This window comes from Ochotona princeps, chromosome 10 (assembly GCF_030435755.1).
Source record: "Ochotona princeps isolate mOchPri1 chromosome 10, mOchPri1.hap1, whole genome shotgun sequence".
NCBI classification, from domain to species: Eukaryota; Metazoa; Chordata; class Mammalia; order Lagomorpha; family Ochotonidae; genus Ochotona; species Ochotona princeps.
In genome coordinates, this window is record NC_080841.1 from 35,221,474 (window position 1) to 35,247,072 (window position 25,599).

A 25,599-nucleotide genomic window follows, 5' to 3' on the forward strand; every position below is an offset into this window, starting at 1 on the left:
TTTCTTTAGTCTCACTTTCTACATGTTTGGTTAGATTGTTTTTATTCCAAGTGAATTGCCATAAATCAATGTTGAAATTAGATTCATGTCCAATTTCATGATTCTTTCTAAATGTTTTATGTATTTAGAGAAAAACAGAGAAATATCTTCCATCCATTGTTCTAATCCTCAAATACCACAACAACCTGGAATTGGGTCAGGATGAAACCATTTGCCTGGAATGCCATCTGGATCTCTCATGTACATATCAAGGACATGTACTTAGCCATCAGCTGTATCTTCTCTGCTGGAAGCTGAAATCAAACGTGGAGTAGCTAGGACTGAACTAGACACTCCCGATACAAATTCCCAAAAGATTACTTCACTGCTGTAGTAGAATGCCCATCCCCACAGGATTTTTTAAAAAATTTTCATCTTATTTAAAAAAATGATTCATTTATTTTTATTGGAAAGTCAGATTTAAGAGAGAAAGAGAGACAGAGGAGATCTTCCATCTGCTGGTTATCTCCCTAAGTGGCCACAATGGCCAGAGCTAAGCTAATCCAAAGCTGGGAGCCTAGAACTTCTTCTGGGTCTTCCATGCAAGTGCAGGGTTCCAAGGGTCATTCTCAGCTGCTTTCCCAGGCCACAGGCAGGGAGCTGGATGGGAAGTGCATCAGTCAGGATACAAACAAGTGCCCATATGGGATTTAGCCATTAGGCTATCATGCTGGACTCTTTTTTTCTTTAATATTTATTTATTTATACTGATAAGGCACATTCACAGAGAGGATGAGATAGAGAAAGATCTTCTTTCTGCTTGTTCACTCCCCCAGTAGCCACAATAGCTGAAGTGAAGCCAATCTGAAGTCAGGAGCCAGGAACTTCTTCCAGTCTTTCCATGTGGGTGCAGGGTCCCAAGGCTTTTGGGCCATCCTCCTCTGCTTTCACAGGCAAAAGGCAGGGAGCTGGAAGGGAAGTAGAGCAGGCAGGATACGAACCAACACCCATATGGGATTGAGGTAGATGCGTGGAAGGCAAAGATTCAGTTACTGAGCCATTGTGCTGGGCCCCATCTATTCGTTTTAAATGGATATGCTGCATGGATGGCCTGAATAGGACTTGAGTGATACAAGATTATTAATAAACTATTTTTGTTATTAGATGATGAACATGGTGGTTAAGAGGTTGTGTTTGCTATACAATTTCTTCACTCACTTTTCAAGTAGGGATGGTAATTGTACCCAGCTTATGTGCAGGCATGAGAATTAAATGCCTTAAGTCCAGGCCTTCCATGTGCCAGGATCCATTATGGGTTCCAGTTCATGTCCCAGTGGCCCTGCCTCCCTCCAGCTCCCTGCTTGTCGTCTGGGAAAGCCATAGAGGATGGGCCAAAGCCCTGGAACCCTGCACCCATGTGGGAGACCCAGAAGAAGCTCGTGGCTTCTGACTTCGGATCAGCTCAGCTCCAGCTGTGCGGTTGCTTGGGGAGTGAAGCAGCAGTTGGAGGATCTTCCTCTCTGTCTCTCCTCCTCTCTGCGTATGTGACTTTACAATAAAAATAAATAAATCTTAAAAAAACATATTATCTTGAGAATGGAAAGACCCATCTGCAGTTTACAAATGTCACTGTAGCTGAAGGGGTGAGTACCGGATTACAGTGGTCTTAAAACAAGTGAAATTAGAGGAATTAGAGGCAGCCAATTAGGAAGTCCTCTTTCACCATATGTACCAGTTACAGAGAAGGGACAGGTCATTTTAACCTGAAGTCCCTAGGGAAGGAAGAGAGGGAAGACAACTGTAACTGAGTGCGAGGTTGAACCTTGGATCTGGAAGGGCACTGCTCAGTAGAACAAGAAGAGAAAGAAGACTGGTTTGGGGTTGATTTTCAAGGTGGGTGCACAGGGTGATGAGGGTTTTTTTCTGGATGGCTTGAATGTTCTTGCTGGAATGGAGACGGAGCTGATGGTGGCAGCTGAAGAGCAGGCTGTGTGGAAGCCTTCGGGGGGTATCATCATTTAAGGACTTGCATGCATTTTTACTTCCTCTCTAAATCCCTCGAAATGGTGGTTTGGATGTTTAAGATACACAGTCCTTTTGGGGTTACAATCTCTTTTTATATCTCTCAATTTATCCCTCCTCCTTTTTATTCCTGTAGAGTTCCCTGTTTTTCTGAATAACCTTGAACCTTAGTTTTCCTTCTCTAAAGTGCAACTACAAGAAAATCACATCAAAGTCAAACAACTCAGGTAATTTTTTTTCCATTTTCTCACTCTTGGTAGGATGGCTACTGGGCAGATAGGGCCTGTGAGCGGCCCCTTAACTACATTTGCAAGATGGCATCACGAGCCCAAACTACAGGAATAGTGGAAGAAGAGCCAGGTTGCCAGAAAGTAAGTAAAGAACACACATGATGAATTGAGATCAGCAAATATTATTTGATGCAGCCACCTTTATGTTTTTTCTGCTTGTGTAAGTGCTTTGTTCTCATGGCGGTGAAATGTTTCAGCCATCTGAAATATCCAGTGGTTCATTGTACGTTTCTGGTATCACTGCCCTCCCTCAGGTCTGGGGAATTCTCTCCCTAGTTACCTTTGGGGTGTGCGTGGTCTGTAGCTCCTTTTGAAAAGTTGTGGACTTGGAAAAGAGAACTGAGAATGAAATGATACCCTTAGCAGATCCTAGTGTGAAGGTCAGAAGCCAAAGGGTGACCTTGGGAAAAGTTGCCATCCAGAGACCTGTAGGAAATATTCAAATGCTCATTGTGAATTATCCTTAGTTATTATTATTTCTGGGGAGTCTTTTCCTGTGTGAGAATTCTCCTCCATAGAGCCCTTCAGTGGGAGGCAGGAAATCTATATTCCAACTGGTGCCAGCAGAACTCAGATGACTTTTTTCAAAATATGCTTATGATTTTAGTTTTTGGCAAATTTGGTGTGATTTGTAGATAGATTTCTAACAACATAATGATATTGCTTTCCTCTGTCCCACTCTTCCTTTTCCTTTCTTCCTTTACTTTTGTTAGTTTTTGATATAACCTGTTTTAAATTTAAATTACAGTAAAAAGACCTAATACTTCACTGAATAAGACATTGACCAAATAAAAACCAAAAAGCCTACCTTAGTGGAGAAAACAGACAGTGGCTGACTATAAACACTGTTTGACCATCTCATCCATATACAGTAAATATTGAAGTAGTCACAGATAAAACTACAGTAGTGTAACATTCTTGGTCACTGATTCGACACAAGTCTCAAAGTTTTTTTGCAAACCTATATTTACAGCAATAGTGACACGCATTGACATTTCTCTTTTTAAGTTTTAGCTCACTCACATAAGGAAGAACATGTAGAATTTGTCTTTCTGGGTCTGGCTTATTTTACTTAGCATGATGTCTTCCAATTGTGTTCATTCTTTTTTATAGTTGAATAATATTTCATTGTGTATATGTATAACATTTTCTTTATATATTTATCTTATGATTGATACCTGAGAGGATTCTAAATTTTCGCTGTTGTGAATAGTCTTGTTATAAACATGATGGTGCCAGAATCTCTGAGACAATGCGTTTTAAATCTTTTGGATATATATCTAATCGTGAGATTGCTGAATTAAATGGCAAATCTATTTCTAGGTTTTCAAGAAATCTCCACACTGTTTTCCACAGTGGTTAAGCTAATTTACTTGCCCACCAACAATGTATAAGTGTTCCTCTCTGTCCACATCCTTGGTAGCAATTGTTACTCTGTGTTTTGGAATTTAGTTACTGTGGCAGGGGTGAGAGGATGTCTCGGTGTGATTGTTCACTTGATGGTGGCTAGTGGTGTTTCTCGTTTTTTCCCAGCTATTTGCTACCCATTTGTATTTCTTCTTTTGAAGTCTCAACTGGATTAGTTGCCTTTTTGTTGTGGAGTTTTTAAAGCTGCTGATATATTCAGGATGTTAATCCTTTGTTGGAGAGGTGGTTTGCAATTTTTTTTTCCCATTCTTTTGGTTGTCTCCTCATGCTGTGTTTTATACAGTTCCATTTTTTTTTTAAGTTGTGGTTTGGTTACCTGTGCTCTGATGTCTTGTCCAAGAAGTCATCTCCTACATGAATGTTTTGGGGTGTTCTAACAACTTCATAGTCTCAGGACTTAAATTTAACTCTTTGATCCATAGTAAGCTGATTTTGTATATGTTGAGAGGTATGAAGCTAGTTTCATTCTTCTACATACACACTCAGTACTGCCAGCACCATTTTGTTGTTGTTGTTGAAAAACCTATTCTTACTCCACTGAGTGGTCTGAGCACTTTTCTGAAATGATCAGTTAGCCGCATTTCTGGACTCTCTATTCTTTTCCAGTGACCTTTGCATTTATTTCTATGCCAGTACCGTGCTATTTCAGTTACTATAATTTTGTAATATGCTTTGAAGTCAGGTTTATGATGCCTCCAGCTGTTTTTTTCTTGTTTAGGATTGTTTTGGCTACTTTGGATCTATTGTGATTTTATATGAATGTTAGGATCTCCTTTACTAATTTTGTAAAGGATGTAATTTTGTTGATTGGATAATGATTCTTCCTCTTTGTTAGTGAATTTGGTGGTATTGTGTGTTTTCATATTTACTTCTAATACAGGGCACCCTTCAGGATTTCTTGTAAGGTTGGTCTGGTGGCAGTAAGTTCTCTCATTTTTACTTACCTGGAAAATGCTTTATTTCTACTTCACTTTTTAAGACAGCTTCACTGGGTGTAACATTCTTGGGTGGAAGTTTTTTTCTTTTAAGACTTTGTATGTGTCATCCCACTTTCTTCTGACCTGTAGAATTTCTGCTGCGAAGTCTAATGTTAATCTAATTAGTTTTACTTTATATGTAACTTGACATTTTTACTGTCTTTAGGATTCTGTCTTTGTTTTTAAACTTTTGACAACTGGACAATATGTGTTGTTCAAGACCTTTTTGGGGTGAGCCTGCCTGGGTTCTTTAAACTTACAGCTGGATGTCCTTGTCTCTTAAAATCCCTCAGATTTTCAGTTATTATTTGAATACCTTTTTCATTTCCTTCTTTAGGAATATTCATAATATGGATACGTGACTGTTTAATGACATTTATATTTTGTGCAGACTTTTTTATGCTTTTAAATCCTTTTCCCTTTGTTTTATCTAATTGGATTATTTCCAAATTCTTGTTCTTGAATTTAGAAATTTTTTTCCTCTACTTGATGTATTCCGCTGTTAAAGCTCTCAATTCTTTTTTTTTTTTTGCTGATTGAAGATTTCATTTCCAAAATTTATAGTTGGCTCTTGTAAATGAGTTCTATTTCTTTAGTAATATTTTCAATCATGTCACGCATTGTTTGCCTCATTTTCTTAATCTGTATTCTTTTGTATCTTGTTTAATTTCCTTACAATCATTATTTTGAATTCTATGTCTGTCATTTCATAGATTTACTTCAATTTAGGACACAGTTGGAGGACTGTTGTGTTGTTTTAGAGACATCATGATGCCTTGCTCTGTCATGTTTCTTGTGTCCCCAAGTTGATATCTGCCCATATGGGACAATTGTCCCTTGTTTATGGAGTAGATTTTATTGTATGCGAGATTACAGTTTACCTGGAGTTCAGGGTATCACTTAGCCTCTTGCCTTGGCCTTGGCCTTGGTTTTAGGTGAGCTCAGGAATGTGATCTCGGAATGATTTCTTTTAATGTCAGCTGTGTCTATGAGTGACACAGTGGATTAGTCGGCTGCAGTTTTTAGGGATGCAAGTGTGGGTTTGAGAAGATGGAATGTTTTCTTGGGTATGTATCTTTGGTCCATAGAGATGCAATGTTGTCTCCTTGATAATTGGGCCTTGTCTTCTTGGTACTGGGGTGCTAAGGGTGACTGCCCACTGGTGCTGTAATAAACCTGAGTGATGTCAGGGCTTTTTCCAACAATTGCTGAGGCTTCAGGACTGTGTGATATAGAGGCATCCTTTCTCAGGTCCTGCTAGGAGATTTCTGGTGTGATGGATTTTAACACCAACAGGCCTGACCCTAGGGCTAAGGGATGTGAGCAAAATCTTGTTCCAGTCCTTCCTACGGGATAAAAACAAGGTTTACTCTGCTGGGTGTGAGTCCAGAAAGGCAGACTGCAGCTAAGATCTTTGTTGAGTCCACTGGTTAGGTTCCAGTGGTACTGAGAACTTTAGAACAGATTGTTATGGTCCTGGTGTTGTGGAGGTATAGGTCTGCCAGGGTGGGAGGGGATTTGGGGGCAGGGAGCTGCTTCTGGTGTTAGCACCTAGCACCTGAAGTGAATCCCCTTGCTGAGGTGGATGCATGAACATAGCCCAGGGACTAACGCGCCAAGACTCTCACAGTCACAGGACACAGAAGATGGCCTGCCTCTGACTTGGATGTTGGTAGAACAGAAGCAGTGCTGGGGCTTTGTGCTGCCAGGTACGGCATTCTGCAGGAGTAGAGGAGGGAAGGAAGCAGCCACCTGCTCCAAGCCTGGCAGCTCCCCAGGCTGAAGTGAAAGTCATTGGGTGACTGTGGGATTCCTTCCCAACTGAAACCACGAGCCTCAGGGTATGTGGCAATTTCTTCCTACCTTGACGTGGTAGGGCAGCAGCTCACAGCCTGCGGCTGGCTGCACAGCAAAGCTGGCCACAGTGGTGTCTACCTTCTCTCCTCTTGTTCCATGGAGTTCTTATTGTCCGCCAAAACTTTGTGTCAGTCAGAACTCTGGAAACTTAGCTTTTGTTTTGTTGTTTTCCTAACTCGGAAGAGTTTGTTAGTGTGGCTCTATCCTACTCAGCCACATTGGACCTCCACTCGGATAAATTGAAGAAAGTTGCACATCTTGTTGTGTTTCAGTCTCACAGTCAATTGTGACAATAACACCTCCCTTCAAATCTTAATAGTTCTTTGAGGATAAAATGAATTGTCTCTATGAACTCATTTTATAAAGTGAAAATAAATTATGAAAATACCGGTTTGACGGTTATTTTCCTGTTTGACCTCTGATTTCCCCTTTTGTCCTTTCTCACTTCTCTTGGACAAAACACGAAGCAGAAACTAATTATTTTTGCAAGAATATGTGTCACATAATCTTAAAAAAACAGCAGAGGGCTGAGGGATCAGGAATCTTAATGTGTGTTGCACAAATAAACCTTAAGGAAAAATACAGCAGATAGCAGAAAATCATAGGATGTTAGAATAGGAAGGAGCCTAGTAAGGATCAAAATGCCTTTTCTAAACTTTATGTTCTGGAAACCTCAGTCCCAACAAGTTTTCTTAGAGTCAAAAGAAGTATGACTAGAATCCAGGTCCCCTGCCCCTACAGGCATTTGGTTTCCTTATGCTTATACATCTTTTACTTAATTATGTCTGTATACAAGATGATATATTACATTTTAATTTTCTAAAAAAATGAAAAAATCCATGTAAGTTTTTCTTACTTCTACAGAATCAATGCAAATTTTATGTTTTCTTATTGATGATTGTTATACCACAAATTCTGATAAATACTAACTTAGCTTATTAGGAGGTCATGAAAACAAGAAGATAAAGCCAAGTACAGGTGTCTTAATGAACTTATAGGAGAAATATTAATGTCCTAATTAGAGAAAAAGAGAAAACCGAAGTTCAGAAAACTTAACTAATTTAGCCAGTTTAAAGATATCTGCTCCATGGCTAGCATTACGCACAGCACAGCAAACCTCTGCCTGCAGGTCCTGGCCATTCCACTTCTGGTGCAGCTCCCTGATAAAGTGACTAGGAAGACAGTGGTAGACAGCCTTAGTAACTAGTATCCTACCAGGCATGTAGGCGACCAGTTTGGGATTCTGATTCTTGGCTTTGGCCTGACCTAGCCATGGCTCTTGTGGCCCTTTGGGGAGTAAACCCGTAGGTAGAAAAACTCTGCCCTCTCTCTGTCACTCTACCTTTTATGTATAAATGTGAAATTTATATATATTCTTGAAAATTGTCATTAACTAACTCTATTCACTGCTTTTTGAAGTTTCTCTTAGATCAGAATTCACACCTTGATGTTTTGTTGTCTATATTTTCCATCAACAGGTATTTCAGTCTGCATTCCTATTTTAATCTATGGTTTATTCATCCAATTTGCTACTTCTCTCTGAAACCCTGCCTATAGCACTAATCTGACAATTGAGTTTTGCATTTCTACATTTTCTTTCCTTGAAATTCTAATTTTAAGTCTTCCTGTGTTTGTGCATAGTATTTTGATCTTCTGTTACTTATTATGTTGCTTCTGTAATTAAGCTTTCTCAACTATGTTTATTTTTGTAATTTTAAAGATTGGTAAATTGTTGCTCCCCTTGGAACTGAGCATTTTAACTTGTGATTTGTAATTCTTTTGGTGACTTAGTGTCCACTTTTATTCTTGCACCTACTCTCAAATGCCGTAGTCTTATATGACCTGGTTTGTGGAGGTATTTCCACTATGTGATTATAATTCTACTTCTTTAGATACTGGATAGACTCCCCCTTGTGTGTACAGAATGTTGCTTTTTTGGAAGTCATTTTTCATACAGGATGGACAGTGTAAAATTGGAACTGGCACTCATTGGTGCCAGAGATTTGGGATTGCTTTCAACCTAACTGTGATAGCCAGAACCCCAGGCAGGCAACAAGACTGTCACCTCCTGGCCTTCTGAGCAGAGTTCTCTAGCTTTGCTTTCCAGAGGACCTCCTCTTAACATTCAGGTCTTTCTACAAGGAACTCAAGTGGGTGGAAGGCCAGTCATCGTTTTCAGAATGCACAGACATAGTCTGACTCCGGGGACTGATACGAGAGCTGATACACCTTTGACCTTTGGGTGCTTTCCAAGCAAATTTTAGTATTCTACTTACTTTCGGTACCAGGAAATCTTCCTTATTCCTCTCTAACATTAGTGTAGATTTTTCATTTATCGTTACATTTTTATCTAGCATTTTTTTTAAATGTAAGAGAGGAACCACACCAGAGAATGTTGCTGGGCATTTGATGTTTTCTCTCAGGATCGGGTGATCTAGCTTTAAACTCAAGCCTTACTCTTCCCCAAATTGCTTCCTATGGTTAACTATTCTCAAACAAAAACCTTAACCATTCTTGCTCAGTTTCCTCAGTAAGCACTTTTTTTTTTTTAAAATTAGAAGGTGCATTGGAAGTAGAGAGAATGACTGTTCTGTATCATGATTTGTCAAATGAAGAGTATACCACTGTTTGCTTTATTCAATTACATTTATAATTTTCATTACATTTAAATTCTTCAGACTTGTGTTCTTTAGATATGTCTATTGTTTATCAATTTTCATTTCCTGATAAACACTCATGATAATCTGTTCATTTCTGCCTTTCTTGGTCACATTAATAGGGTTGGAAAAGACATGGTTTTTATTGCTATTATATTGGACGCACACTTTCCACGTTTACAGAAGCAAACCAGACTTGTATAAATGAGAAGGCTTATTTAACAACTGTCGAAGACAGGTATGTAACCAATTAAATTTAAATTTAAAATATATCAAATTGTAACAAAAAACTCTTTTGAAAACACTGAAGCATCCATGTGCTTAACGTCGCTGAGTAAATGATGTAGGATCTGGAGGCCCAGTTTGTAATGGTGGAACATTAAAAGTAATTTCCTTATTTGGATTCTATTGTTAAAATTGTGAAACTTTTGTTATTTTTAATACAATCAAGTGATATTCAGGACATTTTACCAGTAGTCTAATAGCTCCACCATTGTCTATTTACTACGTATGTTTAAAGTTACAGTGCTCTAATAAATGTGTCATGATATACATATTCCTTTTTATTATTTTAATTATGCCCATTTATGTGGTACAGTGTGATAATCAATGCATTATTCAACGTGTAAAGAACAAATCAGAACTTTAAAAGCAACAAAAGGCTAATCCCTCTTTCTATCTTTACTCTTTTCTCCACCAACAAAGAAACTAGAGAGACTGGCTAAATGATTCACTCATTATTTCCATTCTGGCCTTTGTGGCAATTTGAAAAGTGAACCAGCAGATTAAACACCTCTGTCTCCTCTCTTTTCTCTCTCTACACACACACACACACACACACACACACACACACACACACACACACATATATATACAACATTTTTAAATACCAAGTCATAGCTCAGGATACTTGGAATTAATACTTCTCATGTTGACATTTTTAAAAACTTATTACACAAATGTTTCTAAAACTTAGTTGAGTATTCTTTTTCTTTTTTAAAGATATGAACAAGCATTCCTGACTAGTTTGATTGGATTGAGGCCAGAGAAATATTTTTGGACAGGACTTTCAGATATACAGAACAAAGGCACCTTTCAATGGACCATTGATGAAGAGGTTAAGTTCACACACTGGAATTTGGATATGCCAGGTATGATGGTGTGCTTGACTCCCAGTTACCCTTTACTGTCCTTGCTTGCTGATGAACGTAGTGGGCCAAGTCTGTTAACTTTCCAGGGAGACTATGTACATTCATTGTGCTTTGGATACAGTGTTGTCGTGTTGTGTATTTCATTCTTTTTTATTTTGCTTCCTTTCAAGAAATTTTTTTTCCGATGAGTCGGCAATGCTGTAAGAAAAACACAAAGAGAAAATTGCTAGGCTCTCTGGTCCTGGTCCATTGGAAAAATATTTATGAAATCCTAAGTGTCCAGAAATGTCCCAAATGATTGATGTATTCATGACAACTTAAAACTTTATTCCATGGATTTAAAATATTTCCATGAGACTATGAATAGAATTATTAGTGTACCTCAGTGGATACTTAGCACCTCTATGTGTGTGTTTTCATGTGTGGCCCTTTATACATCCTGGGTTTTAATTTATCTTTATAGGAACACTTCTGGTTAATGGTTTAAAAGAGGTAAAAACTGGGATTCAGAAAATATATGTGACCAGCAAGCTCCTGGACTTGGAGTTAGACTTATCTGTGTGTGGTTTTCAAATCTGAGAATTGCGCTATCACTCTGCTTTCCCACAAATTCTTATTTACCTTTCTAAGGAAGACATTGTAAACAGTTTCTGAAATACAGTGTGAGATATTACTTGCTGTCCATTTGCACTAGTCTTGCTAGCATAGATTGTCCATTACAGCAACATGAAAACTGGATATCTTTCATGTAGATTTAAAAAAAAATTACTGATGTGTGAGGCAGAGTCTTAGAGAGATCCCATCTGCTGGTTCCCTCCCTAAATGCCTGCGTCATCCTGGGCTAGGAGGGCGCAGAAAGCGTGGGCTAGGAACTCAGTCTAGGTCTCCGCCAGCATGGGTGGTAGAAACCTAATTAATTGAGCCATCACTGCAGCTCCCAAAGTCTGCATTAGCAGGAAGCAGGAGTCCAGGCCCAGAGCCTGGAATAGACTTCAGCTACTCCATTGTGGAGCCTGGGTTTCCTCACTGCTACCTTACATGCTAGGCTGAATATCTGTCCCTGACCACACCTTTTGACATTCCATTTTCTGTGAGCATAGCAAATCTTCAGCAAGCTCCTGCTGAGTATATTCTACTTTGTGTGTTTAATGCAGGAAGAAAGGCAGGGTGTGTTGCCATGAGAACTGGAATTGCAGGGGGCTTATGGGATATTCTGAAATGTGAAGAAAAGGCAAAGTTTGTATGCAAGCAATGGGCAGAAGGAGTGACTCGTCCACCAGAGCCCACCACAACTCCTGAACCTAGATGTCCAGAGGATTGGGGTACCAGCGGCAAAACAAGCTTGTGTTTCAAGGTGAGCCTCAATAACTAAGCTAATAAAGAATTTGGAATATACATTAGTTTATGGAGCTACCTAATTAAGTAAATACAAACAAGAAAAAAAAAAGACCAAAGCACATTGTTCAAGTTCCACCTGTAGACATTCTATTCTGACTTTGCTGATCTGGAGTGGGCCTAGGAATTAACTGCTTTTAAAGATTTCCCTGGGGGAATGTTAATGGCCAGTTATACTTAGACCAACAGACACAACCCACAGAAGTCTTTTCTTACCTGCTTTGCTCCTGGCTTCTTCCCTTTTCCTGCAGCTGTCTGGCCCTGGTCAGAGCTCACAGTTCTTTTGATTTTGATGGAAAGCATGTATTTGTCTCCTTCCTACCTATTACCTATACTCTTCACTATCTTAATTGATAAACTAGTCTACCAGAGTGTCACATAGGCTTTCTAGAGAGAATCTTCCATTTTTATGATTTAACCCCAATAGTTTTAATGATGAGAGAGGAAGACATTGCCAGATGAGGTTGACTGGTTGAGTCTGTGATCCCCGATAGAGTGGCAGCGATAGAGATTGAGGAGTTTTTCAATCTGGTTGATAATCAGGCTTAAAAGCTATAGATGATAAAAAAGGAGACACACTAGGCCATGACAGAGGATAATGTAAACGGATTATTTTTGAGCTAACACAAAGAAAATCAGCCATTTTATTGTTACCTTTGAAACCTTTCATGTTATTACACAATATTCAGATTCATCCTGTCTACAGTACTTCACCCAAGGGTGGCAGGCTGTGGATGGTTGCCATAGTCTGTTTAAAAGTAGTAGCATAGTCATGTAGAGCTGGGAGGTGAACCAGAGGTTTCAGTAGAGATAATGATAAGGAAAATGAATTTTCCAACAAATCAAACTATGTGCTTCACTAGAAGTTAGGGGTGTAGGGTTTGTTTCCAAATATGCTTGATGTGGGATTGGTTTCTGAAAACATAAACCTTTTTAAACACTGAGATGTGGAAATCATTAATAAAGTTCAACTTGCAGGAAATATATTCAAGAAAGAAAAATCTCATAGCATACTTGAAAAGACACAGTACTCTTGGGAGGTATTTATATGGAAACATGTTCCCGACACCTCTCTCCAGAGCTCAAGTCGAGTTAGGGTCTTCAGCCAAAGCTGTTTTGAGTTGTGCTTTTTTTCCAAGATTTATTTTTATTTATTTGAAAGGTAGAATAAGAGAGAAGGGGAGAGGGAGAGAGGGAGAGACAGATAAACAGACAATATCTTTTATTTGCTGATGCACTCCTCAAATGGCTGCAATGGTTGCAGTGGTGAGGGCTGGGTCAGACTAAGGCTAACACCCAGGAGCTTCTTCTAGGTCGCCCACATAGATGGCAGGGGCCAAGCACTTGGAACATCTTCCATTGCTTGCCTAGGTGCATTAGAAGGGAGTTGGATCAGAAGTGAAGTAGCCTGGACTTGAACTGGAGCCCATGTGGGATGTCAGCATTACAGGGGGTAGCTTTACCAATTATACCACAACACCAGCCCTTTGAGTTGCTTTCAAACAGCTTGGGTAGACGCAATCTCTTCATCCATTTTCCATAAGTCCATTGTGGTGGAGGCCATGACTAAATTGTAAAAGTTGGTGGCTATGGTTAACTCCTATAGTGTTTGTGTACTATTTAATGCATCCAGGTTATCACTGTGTATTATACTTTATTATCCTTTTTGCAGTCCTCTGGACAATATAGCATAGTGCCTATGCTTTATAATCTGCTAACTTTAGTTTAGCTTATCTCTGTCCCATGAGTATCTGCTTTTGCAGGTGCTCCAATAGTTGTTAAAATGTGTCACTACAGGGCCCGGCATGATAGCCTAGTGGCTAAAGTCCTTGCTTTGCATCCTCTTGGATCCCTAATGGGTGCTAGTTTGTTTCCTGGCTTTTCTACTTCCCATCCAGCTCCCTGTGTGTGGCTGGGATAGCGGTAGAGGATACTCCAAGGTCTTGGGACCCTGTACGTGTGTGGGAGACAAAGCTCCTGGCTTCCAATTGGCTCAGCTCTGGACCTTGTGGCCACTTGGGAAGTAATTTTTGGATGATGATTTTTCTCTCTGTATCTCCTTCCTTCTGGATATCTGCCTTTCTAATAAAAATAAGTAAATTAAAAAATGTGTTACCACTAGAAAAAGAAGAGAGGATGATTTGAAAGACAACGCTGGCAGGTATTGAAGGACTATCATGTTAGTCATTGTTTAAAATAAACAGGATAATATGCTGTGGCACAGTTTTAGGGAGTGTATTTTTCTTGTTTATGTTTACTTTCTCTGTGTCAAGTTTCTGTGTTTTTACACCTCAGTGTCAATATACCTTGTTAGGCATATACCTTGTTTATGCCTAACAAATAACCCTTTCAGAATGAGCTGTGTACCTAAACCTTAAGCCTAAGGCTTGTAAGAGTTTAATCTGATTTTCCTGTACTATGGAATAATTTTGTTTTCTGAAGTTTCCTCCACAAGACTATCCCCCAAGTTGTTTGACCCAACTATTTGCTCACAAACTGATTTTAAATTAAGAGAAGACAGTGTTCTTGGCCATTGCCATGCCTTGCTTTCCCTTGCTTTTTTTTTAAAAAAATTTCAACTTTACTTTTAATGGTTTACATAGTTGAGAATAATGTATGCCCATGTGGACCTCTGATTAGAGAGGGCAGGGTCCCGGTATGGAGGATGGTGGGTGGAATAACTGTTGCAGTTTTTCCCCCCTCCTGTTTCTAAAAGCAGGTGGTGGGGAAGGAGAGGAGGCCACTCCTTGCTGTCGAATTGCATCAGCACCCAGAGATGGGGGATGGTCATTTGATGATACCTTAGAGATACCTTGTTTTCCTATAATTGAAGTTGCATCCAAAGTAAATAGTCATTTCTTTTAATTTGATAATCTATAAAGTATAAATAAAGTATAAATTAATTTCTGAAACTGTATCACCTTTAGCTGTTTGCCAAAGGAAAGCATGAGAAGAAAACATGGTTTGAATCTCGAGACTTCTGTAGAGCTGTGGGTGGTGAACTGGCCAGCATCAACAACAAAGAAGAACAGCTGATAATATGGAGGTTAATAACGTAAGTGTCTCTTCTCTATCACACTACTTCGTTTCACCTAGATGGTGCTCATAATCGTGGGGTAGATTTTAAATTTATGAAATTGTTGTTTCAGGATGCAATTTGGAACACTTGTATTATATTCCAAATCCATAAGCTTTTTGGAGTCTGGTTTTACTTCCAAATCCTTTCATTTTACAGTTACGTATCCTGAGGTGAATTTCTGTAAAAACAAAAAGTATAAAATACTCAATATGTATTTGTTAAATGGATTAATAGCTGTTTTTCAATACATTACAATTAGTTATTCTCCAACAATGACCTGTTTTCAGAATATGTAAGAGTTGTGCCAAAATGTGTATCCATTGCGTGATGATTGTATTTCATCATCAATTCTCTTTACTCATGTTGAAAATAATTTTCATGTCTAGTTGGCCCTTTGGGTTTATTTCACACAGTAGCATTGCTTTGTTGATATTTTGGGGATTGCAGGGCTACTGGAAGCTACCATGAATTGTTTTGGTTGGGACTGACACACGGAGGTACTTCAGAGGGCTTTACTTGGAGTGATGGCTCTCCTGTGAGTAATTTGATTTAATACATCATTTTCTTACTTTGTTATGTATTCAATTTGATGTTATCTTTTGACTTACTCCAAATGTTTAGTAAGATAAGATATTATTAGATATATGATATATATCATGATAACTAGAGATATTTTTTCTCTACCAAATAAACATTGCTGGAGGATCACTGACCTTCCCAATTGTAATTTAGTTCCCCTAGTCTTCAAGACATATGCATAGTTGACTGAATTAAAAAAACTAGAATGAAAAGTTACTACGCAAGTTTATACAAAATATTACCTTCCTTTTACCCAGCATAATTAGTGAGTTAGTATTGAATTTCTTAAAAACTGAATATTTTGTAACCTCGTTTAGATCAGTGGAACAGAAAACAAATGTTGGTATTTGCAATAATAACTACAGAAGTTGCCATTCTGAGGGCAGAAGTGAGAGGCTAATGTACTTGCCGGTGGTATTAAACAGAACCAGTAATAGCAGGAAATGATTTTGTGTGATTTCATCTTCTCCCAGGGCTGATTAAAATGCTTAACTTTAGGCTACATTGATATTTATGTTTTATATTTTTATTTCTGAAAAGTACATCATAATAGATATTCTCAAACCTATGGACCCCATTCCTGCCTCAAGAACTTCTTACAGGTCTCATTCCAGGACCCACATTTGTTTTCACTGTTTTATTTTGTCATAGTTTGGTGTATTCATTGGCAACATCTTATAGGTCTTTTCCATTTTAAAGAATTAATAGAGTATCCTGCTTATCTAATAAAAAAATTTTTCAACAACACATTGAAATGTTTTCCCTCAAGAATGGTTTGTAAATTTAGGAATTCCCGATACTAAGAAAGGAAGTTTTTTTTTTCCCTTTGCAAAGTTCTCTATATATAATCCTAATTTTGTACCCTTAAATTCATTCTATTTAATAAAAATAAAGAAAATGTTATAATAATTGTGCACTTTGGTCAACGTCAAAACTTCTCATGTCATAAAAGCTATTGCTTTTCCAACTGTATTCATAAACTCTGATTTGAAAGCAAATCTATTGTGGCAATGTAAATGTGTTTTAGCAATTCAAGCATATCTTTGCTTTTCTGTTTGCATGAAAGATTGGCATGGACAACCATGAACAGCTAATGGTTATAACTCTCTTATTATAGGTTTCATATGAAAAGTGGGCTTTTGGAGAACCTAATAATTATCAAAATGTTGAATTTTGTGGTGAACTAAAGGCTGACCCTAGTATGAGCTGGAATGATGTCAACTGTGAACACCTTAACAACTGGATTTGCCAAATCCAAAAAGGTATGGTGACTACACACCCCAATATCATCCCTTTATTTAGGTAAACAAGCAAAACAACAAAATACGGAAACTGCCAGGGGCCATCATTTCACCAGATAGGAATGAAGTCACTGAGCACAGATAAATGTTCCAAAGGAACAGAAGATCAAAAGGCCACCCTGGAATCCTGCACAAGAGTCACGTCCTCCAAAATAGTTCCCACAAGCAGCTGTGCCTCCGGCCTGCGTTCTGTCGTGAGTGGCAGGAGTGGACGGCCATCTTGTGTGCTAAGCAGAACAATGAAAGGGCAAGGCAATTTGCTTTTATTCTTTCTTTCTTTCTTTCTTTCTTTCTTTCTTTCTTTCTTTCTTTCTTTCTTTCTTTCTTCTTCTCTCTCTCTCTCTCTCTCTCTCTCTCTCTCTCTCTCTCTTCTCTCTCTTTCTCTCTCTCTCTTTCTCTCTCTCTCTTTCTTTCTCATCTTTTACGCTCCCACATTAGTCATCACATAGGTGAAATTTGCCCAAGTTTGAAGTATTGATTTCTCAACTACCTGTTCAACAGAAAGAATAAGCATCATCTGGAGTCCCCTAATGATGTTAAATCTGTCATATTATTTATGGTCAAAAGATATGTATGCTATCACTTATTACCTGTGACTCACAAAGTTCTACATATCGAATTCAGGCATTGAGGTAAGAGAATCCAGGCTGTTATACTAAGATAGTAGAGTGCAGAAAACAAATCTAAATGAGTTCAAACACACATGGTCTTGTTCTAAGCAGGTAAATGAAGCCATGTTGCCCTTGGTTCTTGGCAATCTTGGAAACCATCCAAACTGCTTCTAGGGACTCCGCATTGTTAACCTGTTGTCTGGCTGCTTATTTTCCTCACTCCTTCTGCTTCAATTAGTACTTTCTAGGTTTCCACAACAGAGGACTCAATGGTGGAAAGTTTTTTTTAAAAGTCCATTACTCTTTTTTTTTAATTTTTTTTAAAGATGTATTTTTATTACAAAGTCAGATATACAGAGAGAGGAGGAGAGACAGAGAAGAAGATCTTCCGTCCGATGTTTCACTCCCCAAGTGAGCCGCAATAGGCCGGTGCTGCCCTGATCCGAAGCCGGGACCCAGGAACCTCCTCCAGGTCCCCCACGCGGGTGCAGTGTCCCAATGCATTGGGCCGCCTCGACTGCTTCCCAGGCCACAATCAGGGAGCTGGATGGGAAGTGGAGCTGCCAGGATTACAACCAGCGCCCATATGGGATCCCGGGGTGTTCAAGGCGAGGACTTCAGCCACTAGGCCACGCCGCCAGGCCCAAAAAAGTCCATTACTCTTGACTAGTATTTATATGTGTTATTCATCTTTCTTTCCTTACAGATTAAATACATAAACTCCAAAGCCATGTAACATGAGTCTTTTTTATCAGATTTCAATGAAATCTAGATATTAACTACTTGGAAAGAAGAGATCTTTGGTTAAATTATAATAAAACATACATTTAATAAAATGTTTTTAGAAAAAAAATACATTCTTTAAAATTCTCAAAAAAATTATTTGGTTGAGAGGAAAAGTGAGAGAGAGTGCCAGCTCCTGTCAACAGTTCCTTCCCTCAAATGTCCGCAATGGCCAGAACAGGGCCAGGCTTTTATCAAGAGCTGGGAACTTCACCCAGTTCTCCCACAGGGATAGTCCCCCAGAGTCTGAACTTAGCAGGAAGCTGGAATCAGCACATGGGTATTGAACCCAGGACTTTAATAGGGAATATAGTTGTCTTAGCCAGCGTTTTGACCCTCAGGCCAAATGTCTACTACTTACATTTTATGAATAGTTCATATTGGATGGTTTCAAATAATGATATTATAAGTACTTTTAAGGATGTTTGAAAAAATAACATCTTTTTAGCACCTTCTAAATATCAATAACACATATCTTTTCCTACCTATTTTCACATATTGTCAATTTATTTTTGTATTTGATAAAATTAAGGCTAAACCATTTAAGTCCAGTTTGAGATTGAAGCCCAAGTTGAGCTTCCTGATTCTAAAATCCGTGTTCCTTTTTTTCTTTATGTGACATTACTTGTACCTAAAACTTGTATTCCATCTTTTTGGTGATCATTATTATACCTAGTTTGTTGAAGTTCTTAATTTTCCTTTATTCTCTTTTCCATAACAGGATGAACGGATTGGAGAGTGGAAGGGGAGGGAAAAAGAGAAAGAGGAGTTCAGGGTTTGGCAATATTGAATTATGAATTCAGTGCAACAGGAAATATGCTAACAGAAATTTGGGCACGTGTCACACCTAATTTCCTTTCATTTTACAGGGCAAAATCTAAAACCTGAGCCCACACCAGCTCCTCAAGACAGTAGGTGTTTTTTCATTTTCTGATTTGCACGTTGAAATTTATCTTTGGTTTTCTTTTTCCTTTCTCAATGAAAACATTATTTTCTGTAAGAAGACAGTGAATCCTAATGTCTGTGAGAAGGTCCTAAAAAATTAGGTCTTCCTCTGCAAGAAGAATCTCATATGCTTGAACATAATGGCTATTAATATGGTTTCTCAAGGGCTTGTGAATCAGATCCAAGGCTCCAGATTTCTTCTTTTATAGCACATGGCCAATAGCCAATGGCTGCTGGAACAAACTTAGTGACTTGAAACAACATGCACTTGTTCTCTTGCAGTTATGGAAGCCAAATCTGAGGTCAGTTTCCTGGGCCCAAATCCAGAGGGTCACCAGGACTGTTTTCCCTAGGGGCTCTGACAGGGAATCCATGTTCTTGCTTTTATCAGAATCTAGAGCTGCATTCTTTGCAATACATGCTTCACATCCCCTTCTTCATCGACAAACTAACAACATCGTACTTCATATTGCTTCTTTTTACACAGTTAATACTGCTTCTACTGGCTCTGTAAATAAACCTGTTATTGCACACCTAGATAACCTTGAACTCCCAAAACCTTTAATCAGAGCCACAAGATCCTCTTTTCATGATAAGATGGCACTCTTGGATTCCACAGATAAGGACCTGGCTGTGGTTTGGTGGCCTTGGTCAGTCTCCTCTAGCAGAGAATCTTAGAGTTTTCAGGTTTGGAAGAAACCTTAGGAGTTCTCTTGGTGTGCAATTGCAAGTTCACATTGAAGGAGACGAGTCCATCTGTTGAAAGTTCCTTTTAGATTGGGATGAAATCTGATTTCTTATAGTACTGACTTAGATTTAGAACATCTTGGGTGCACATGTGTAAATCCTTCCCACTATGCTCTCTACCAAGGAAGGTAGCATGGGGAGTTCTTTAGCCCAATAAAGACACGTGGAAATTAGTTGAGTGGAGTCCGTGGCTATAGATGATTCAGCCTGTGTTTGACATAGACATTCTATTTGTTCTGGGCACTCAGGGTGGCAGGCACCTCTGCTATAGCAGATTAGTACTGTTTATTTTCATGTACCGTGCTACTATATTCTTGACTTTGAGTACAATTCAATCCTTTTCTCCCAATTTTCAGATCCTCCAGTCACTGAAGATGGCTGGGTCATTTACAAAGACTACCAGTATTATTTTAGCAAGGAGAAAGAAACCATGGACAATGCACGTGCATTTTGCAAGAAGAATTTTGGTGATCTTGTTTCTATTAAAAGTGAAAGTGAAAAGAAGTTTCTGTGGAAATATGTAAGGATGTGATTCCTTCTAAGATTGGAATAGTGACACGTGATAAACAAAAATTGTGTCCACAATTGGCATCTCATGATGCAGTTTCAAAATGTGTACTGAATTTGCACCTCCTAAGGTCAGGATAATGATGTGAATGCTGAGGGTCAAGGCAAAGGTTGGATCTTCTTGTTTAATTATCAGTGTGAGGAATTAAAAACTACAAAATATGTTGTAGCCTGTACTTTGTGAGGAATCATCCTGAAGGGATTTGAGCATACTAATTTGATTTTCAAAGGTTATCATTCTTCACAAGTTTCTAGAAATCGCTCCTGGGCCATCTGTGTATCATACAGCTTGCTTTTCGTTTTTAGAAAATCTGCCTTAGTTGGGCCAAACTGTTCAATAGCAGATAGAACAGCTTGATAATTCCTATAAAATTTGTCTTGGTTGTAACCAAATGATCCAGTGTCCCTCGAAGTGCAGTGTATTTTTGTAAGAGTTCATAGCTCAGTATCTTTCTGATTAAAAGGCTATATGAAATCCTCCCTGTTTGCCAGAGAAGAGGTAAGAGGGAAAACAGCCAAAATAAATGGAGTGGTGCTGAAATTAAGGGTCCATTTCATTACAAAGGTGCTAGATTATAACTTGATTGGTTAGTATCTTTGTGGATATTCCTAGTTTTCATTTGAAATTCTCAGGATATTTGCTTATATTGCATAAATGCACGTATTTATCAGATTTTAATATATTTTCATATACACACGAAGGTACCTCAAAAAGTTCAGGGAAAGTAGATTGAAAAGTGAATTTATTTTAATGAAAAACAATTTCAAAATTTATGCATAATTTTCTCAGAATGCTGATTTTCCACAAACTTTTGGAACACCCATCATTTGCATAGATTTTATATGTTTTTTTGCATTAAGTTGTGTTGCCTTTTAGTACCATTTTCTACAGTTTTTTTGAAAGTACAGTTGTGTGTGTATGTGTGTGTGTGCATAGTCTTTCCTTTATATGCAATCCCAGTTCATCACCTTTGTTTTCAATATTATCTTCAACATGTTAACCACTATAAGCAAATATGATAGTTATTGGAAGTACAGAGAATAACTTTAGATATCTGCTTTATAATTACAGGTTACTAAATTATGTGCGTATTTTTCTTTATTTCTATGAAAAATATTTATAATATACAATGGCATTCCTACACATATTTCTTCTTAGAAAGGTTCCAAATAGATTACCTCATTAAGATAGATATTATTTAAGAATTTGTTTACTAAATGATTGTGAATAAAATTACATGTAAATTTCCATGTTTTAGGTAAACAAGAATGATGCACAGACAGCATATTTTATTGGTTTATTGGTCAGCTTGGATAAAAAGTTTGTGTAAGTAAATCAAACTAAGACAACTTTGCTTAGATAGTGATTTCATAAAATATGTCATTTTGTTTTGCTGAATGCATTTTAAAAGTTATACAGTGTTGTCAAATAATTTAGGAATAATCCTATTCAGTTTTTAAACATTATGTTTCTCAAGTCAGAATTGGATTTGGACTTTTAAAAACATCATTTCTGCTTGATAATATCATTAACTCATCAGTAAATAATTTCCTAAGAAGAGGTAAAGTCACAAATACTGAATTTATTTGGAAAACAATTAACTCCCTCTGAATTAACCTTGATGTTAGAGCCCAAAGACCTTGCCCTGTGGCCCCACTCACGTGAAACACATTTTCAATAAAAATCTTATTCTATTTCAATACATGGGCAGATGTACGTGCCTCCAAAGTTCTGTGTGGCTGTTATACACTTCTTGAGCAATGGGGAGCTCAGCTCCAGACTGTGAAGAACAGAAATGTCTTGTATTCTTTTCAGCAAGCACCGTTTTTATCATTTTTAAAATAAGAGGGTTGGATTTGATGCTCTCTTGGTCTCTTTCCTTAGCTCACAGTCTCTGAATTTATATAATTTACAAAAAATAATCATGGCCCAGCAATCTTATGACAGAGCATATGAACATCAGAATCAGAGAATGGACCTACTGAGAAATTCTGTGTTCAAGGTCCCTCCAAGGGGGAGCTTTGTTTTGTGAAAACCATGTCCAAGGAGTGTTGGGAGAAGATTTTTGCTTCTGGCCCACAGCCAGAATAATAGGGCTCTCCATTTCTTCCATTACTTCATATTCAGGTAGTTTCTTCTGGAAGGGAAAAGAAAGCCATTACATCAGATTGATGCAAAGGACCCCACTGAGCACCCAGATCTTGGGGGCTTTCCTGCCAATTTCTGAGTCCCAATGTTCTAATCACCTACGTAGTGTCTTATGCTCCCTCCATCTTGACTGACTACCCTTTCCCAACACTAGGCTGCAGCCAATTATACTAATCATTAGATTGTTGCAAAATGCCTGACTTTTCTTTTCCAGTTGGATGGATGGAAGCAAAGTGGATTATGTGGCCTGGGCCACAGGTGAACCCAATTTTGCAAATGAGGATGAAAACTGTGTAACTATGTATTCAAATTCAGGTAGACAATACACAAATCTTTTTGAATTTGCTTTGTGGTGTGATGTGTCAATTTCTACATCTTTAGGACAGTAGTTGCAAGTTGTATGCTTAGGTCAGGCAAGAAAAGCAGCAAGAAAGGGGAAACTTTGTATTTGCAGCACAAGTGTTGTATTTGTAAGGAGAAGGAAAACTTACAGCTGCACTAATAAATGACAGTCAGTCTTCTCATTCCTTCCCAAATGATGAAACTTTTTTTTTCAGAATCTGATTTGAGGAAAATATCCACAATCTCTTTATCACCATTCTCTCTCTTTAGCCTCTATTACTCTGTAAAATAGGAATACCTAAAACATTTTCTGCTATTAAGAAGATTGAATAAGATAACTTAAAACAAAGTATATGTTTGCTCTATATATAGTTTAGGTTTATTAGATTATTATATTTAAATAATCTTTGCTATTATTTTTAAGTATGTTTGCTATATATTTATATAATATATCTGTTATTCCATTGATTTTACATAATAAATCTGCAAGTACATGATTTTGTTTATAGGAATCTGTAAAGTTGGGCTGTGGTTAGTTTAAGAGAAAGAAACAAAATGCTATCATGTGAATTCTTATCACTATGTAAAAATAGTATGATTATATTCTAAGTCATTTTGAGGAGTCCTTATGAAATATACATTTTTAAAGGAAGAATAAATGTTTTTGAAGACAAACATGTAGATCTAAATGAACTGTTTTGCTCCTTGCCAGGATTTTGGAATGACATTAACTGTGGTTACCCAAATGCCTTCATTTGCCAACGGCATAACAGCAGCATCAATGCCACGGTTTTGCCTACTCTACCACCAGGCCCACGTGGTTGTAAGGAAGGGTGGCAGCTTTACAATAACAAGGTACCAGAAGAATTAGGCATAATTTTGGCATAGATCAATAGGTAGAGTGACAGTGTGAATCTATCTGCCCAATGTTAGAGTTCCCATACTTGATTATTCCTGAAAACATTTGGCAACAATGAATGAAAATTCCCATACCATAGTCTCAGTGAAAATTGAGATCCTACTTGAAATATCACTCAATAGATGGCACCTTTTATTTCAAAGGAGACTACAACTTTGTGGACAGATTGTGGATGATTGAAGTTAATTTTTGAAATAAACCTTATTTGATTGTGAGAAAATTTATCTTCAGTTGCACTGTCCATTTTGATTTCTTTAGATTTGTTTAGTACAAACATTATCTTTAGATAATTGCTTTGGTTTTTGCTCATTGTTACCTTTTCTCTCAGTGTTTCAAAATTTTTGGCTTCGCTGAAGAGGAAAAAAAAAATTGGCAAGATGCACGAAAAGCTTGCATCGGATTTGGAGGAAATTTGGTATCCATACACAATGAAAAGGAACAAGGTATGTGGGTCTTTTTATGATCCGTGACGCACTTTAATTGGCCATTTTTCCTGTGAAATGATCAGACTTTGTTGTCTAAGTGGATGTTATCATTGTTTTCCAAGGTAAAACCTACCAAGGGGGATAACATGGAACACTTACTGTGAAGGATTTTACTCAGTTGTTGACACCATGCTAGCATTTTACACCAAGTCCCTTTCTGTTGTCAAAGTTCTTTGAAGCAGGTGTCATTGCTCATTGCTAGGTAGGAGGAAATGGTGTTCAGAGGGTGTTGAGTTTAAGGAGCTTAGGCAGGGAGCATTGGAGTTGAGAAACAAACCTGAGTTGGCCCAGCTTGAGTCTCATCCCATTCCCCCAAATCAAGAGCCAAAGAAGAGTAATTCAAAGAATACGATGAAATCAGTGATTGCCCATTGACTGCACTTTTAATCACTCATTCGTATGTTATAAAACAATGAAGCTGATACTTTAAAGGTGAGCTGAAGAAATGGGAAAATGTCCTTGATTATAATGGCAGCAGAAACTAAAATATGAGAAGTGCTGAAGGAGAACAGATTATACAAGTTGCTGTATTTCTCTCAAGACAAGTGCACCTAACAAGTGTGCACACACTTTTCGGGGTTGCTTTTGCTCTACAAGGCATTATGTTAATTTCTGTCTCATTCTTTAAGAAGAAGGTCAGTTAGTGGCAGGAAATTTAGGTTAAACTGAGGAAGTGTTTGGAAGTCACCCCACTGCCAGCCAGTAATGGCTGAAAAAACCCTTGTATTGCACACATAGGGAAAGAGAAGATACGGACTTTAAAGAATCATTCTGTGTGACTCCAGAAGGAAATCTTAGACTGAGTAGCAATTACAGGAAGAGATTTAGGTTCAAAACCAGGAGTGCATTGTAACAGCTGGAAATGGCTAGTGGAGCTGCTTCTTGTGGGAGATAAGGTTTCTAAAAGGCTATGAAAATGCTTTACCTGGAATGTTCTCAAATAATGTGCCACACAAACCACTCAGAGTGGCTGGCAAGTGTGGAATATGCCCGTTTGGGAGAATATTGTATGGAAGCAATGTGGACTGGATATTCTGTAAATGTTTCTTTGGTTCTGAGAGTTTTAGATTTCCCACATAACTTATCAAGAAAAGTGATGTGTCTCAAAAACTGTTTAAAAAGAAGGAAGACACCAGTAACCTGCATGGTGCTTTCCCAAACGTTTATTTTAGTATACAAAGGCAGTCAAGTGCTCTCTTAATTACAGGGTACCACAAACCAACCCTGCTTTCCCTGAGGACCTTTGACACGTTCCCCAACTTGCCAGGGAGCGAAAGAAAGGGTCAAAGCATGGCACCTAGTGTAAGGATGTAACACGCACATTTCTCCAACTGGC

General features: G+C 38.1%; 1 protein-coding gene across 1 annotated transcript in view; it reads left to right on the forward strand.

The window, feature by feature from the left end:
* The window catches only part of MRC1 (mannose receptor C-type 1), a 90,066-nt gene that overhangs the window by 36,614 nt on the left and 27,853 nt on the right, over positions 1–25,599 (forward strand). Inside the window, exons 9-21 of the mRNA XM_004578577.3 lie at positions 2,262–2,372; positions 9,333–9,448; positions 10,213–10,361; positions 11,516–11,715; positions 14,684–14,811; positions 15,283–15,370; positions 16,532–16,676; positions 18,979–19,020; positions 20,158–20,321; positions 21,628–21,695; positions 22,732–22,832; positions 23,572–23,714; positions 24,107–24,221. Of these exons, the coding sequence (XP_004578634.2) occupies positions 2,262–2,372; positions 9,333–9,448; positions 10,213–10,361; positions 11,516–11,715; positions 14,684–14,811; positions 15,283–15,370; positions 16,532–16,676; positions 18,979–19,020; positions 20,158–20,321; positions 21,628–21,695; positions 22,732–22,832; positions 23,572–23,714; positions 24,107–24,221 (1,570 nt within the window). The remainder of the gene's footprint in view (positions 1–2,261; positions 2,373–9,332; positions 9,449–10,212; positions 10,362–11,515; positions 11,716–14,683; positions 14,812–15,282; positions 15,371–16,531; positions 16,677–18,978; positions 19,021–20,157; positions 20,322–21,627; positions 21,696–22,731; positions 22,833–23,571; positions 23,715–24,106; positions 24,222–25,599) is intronic.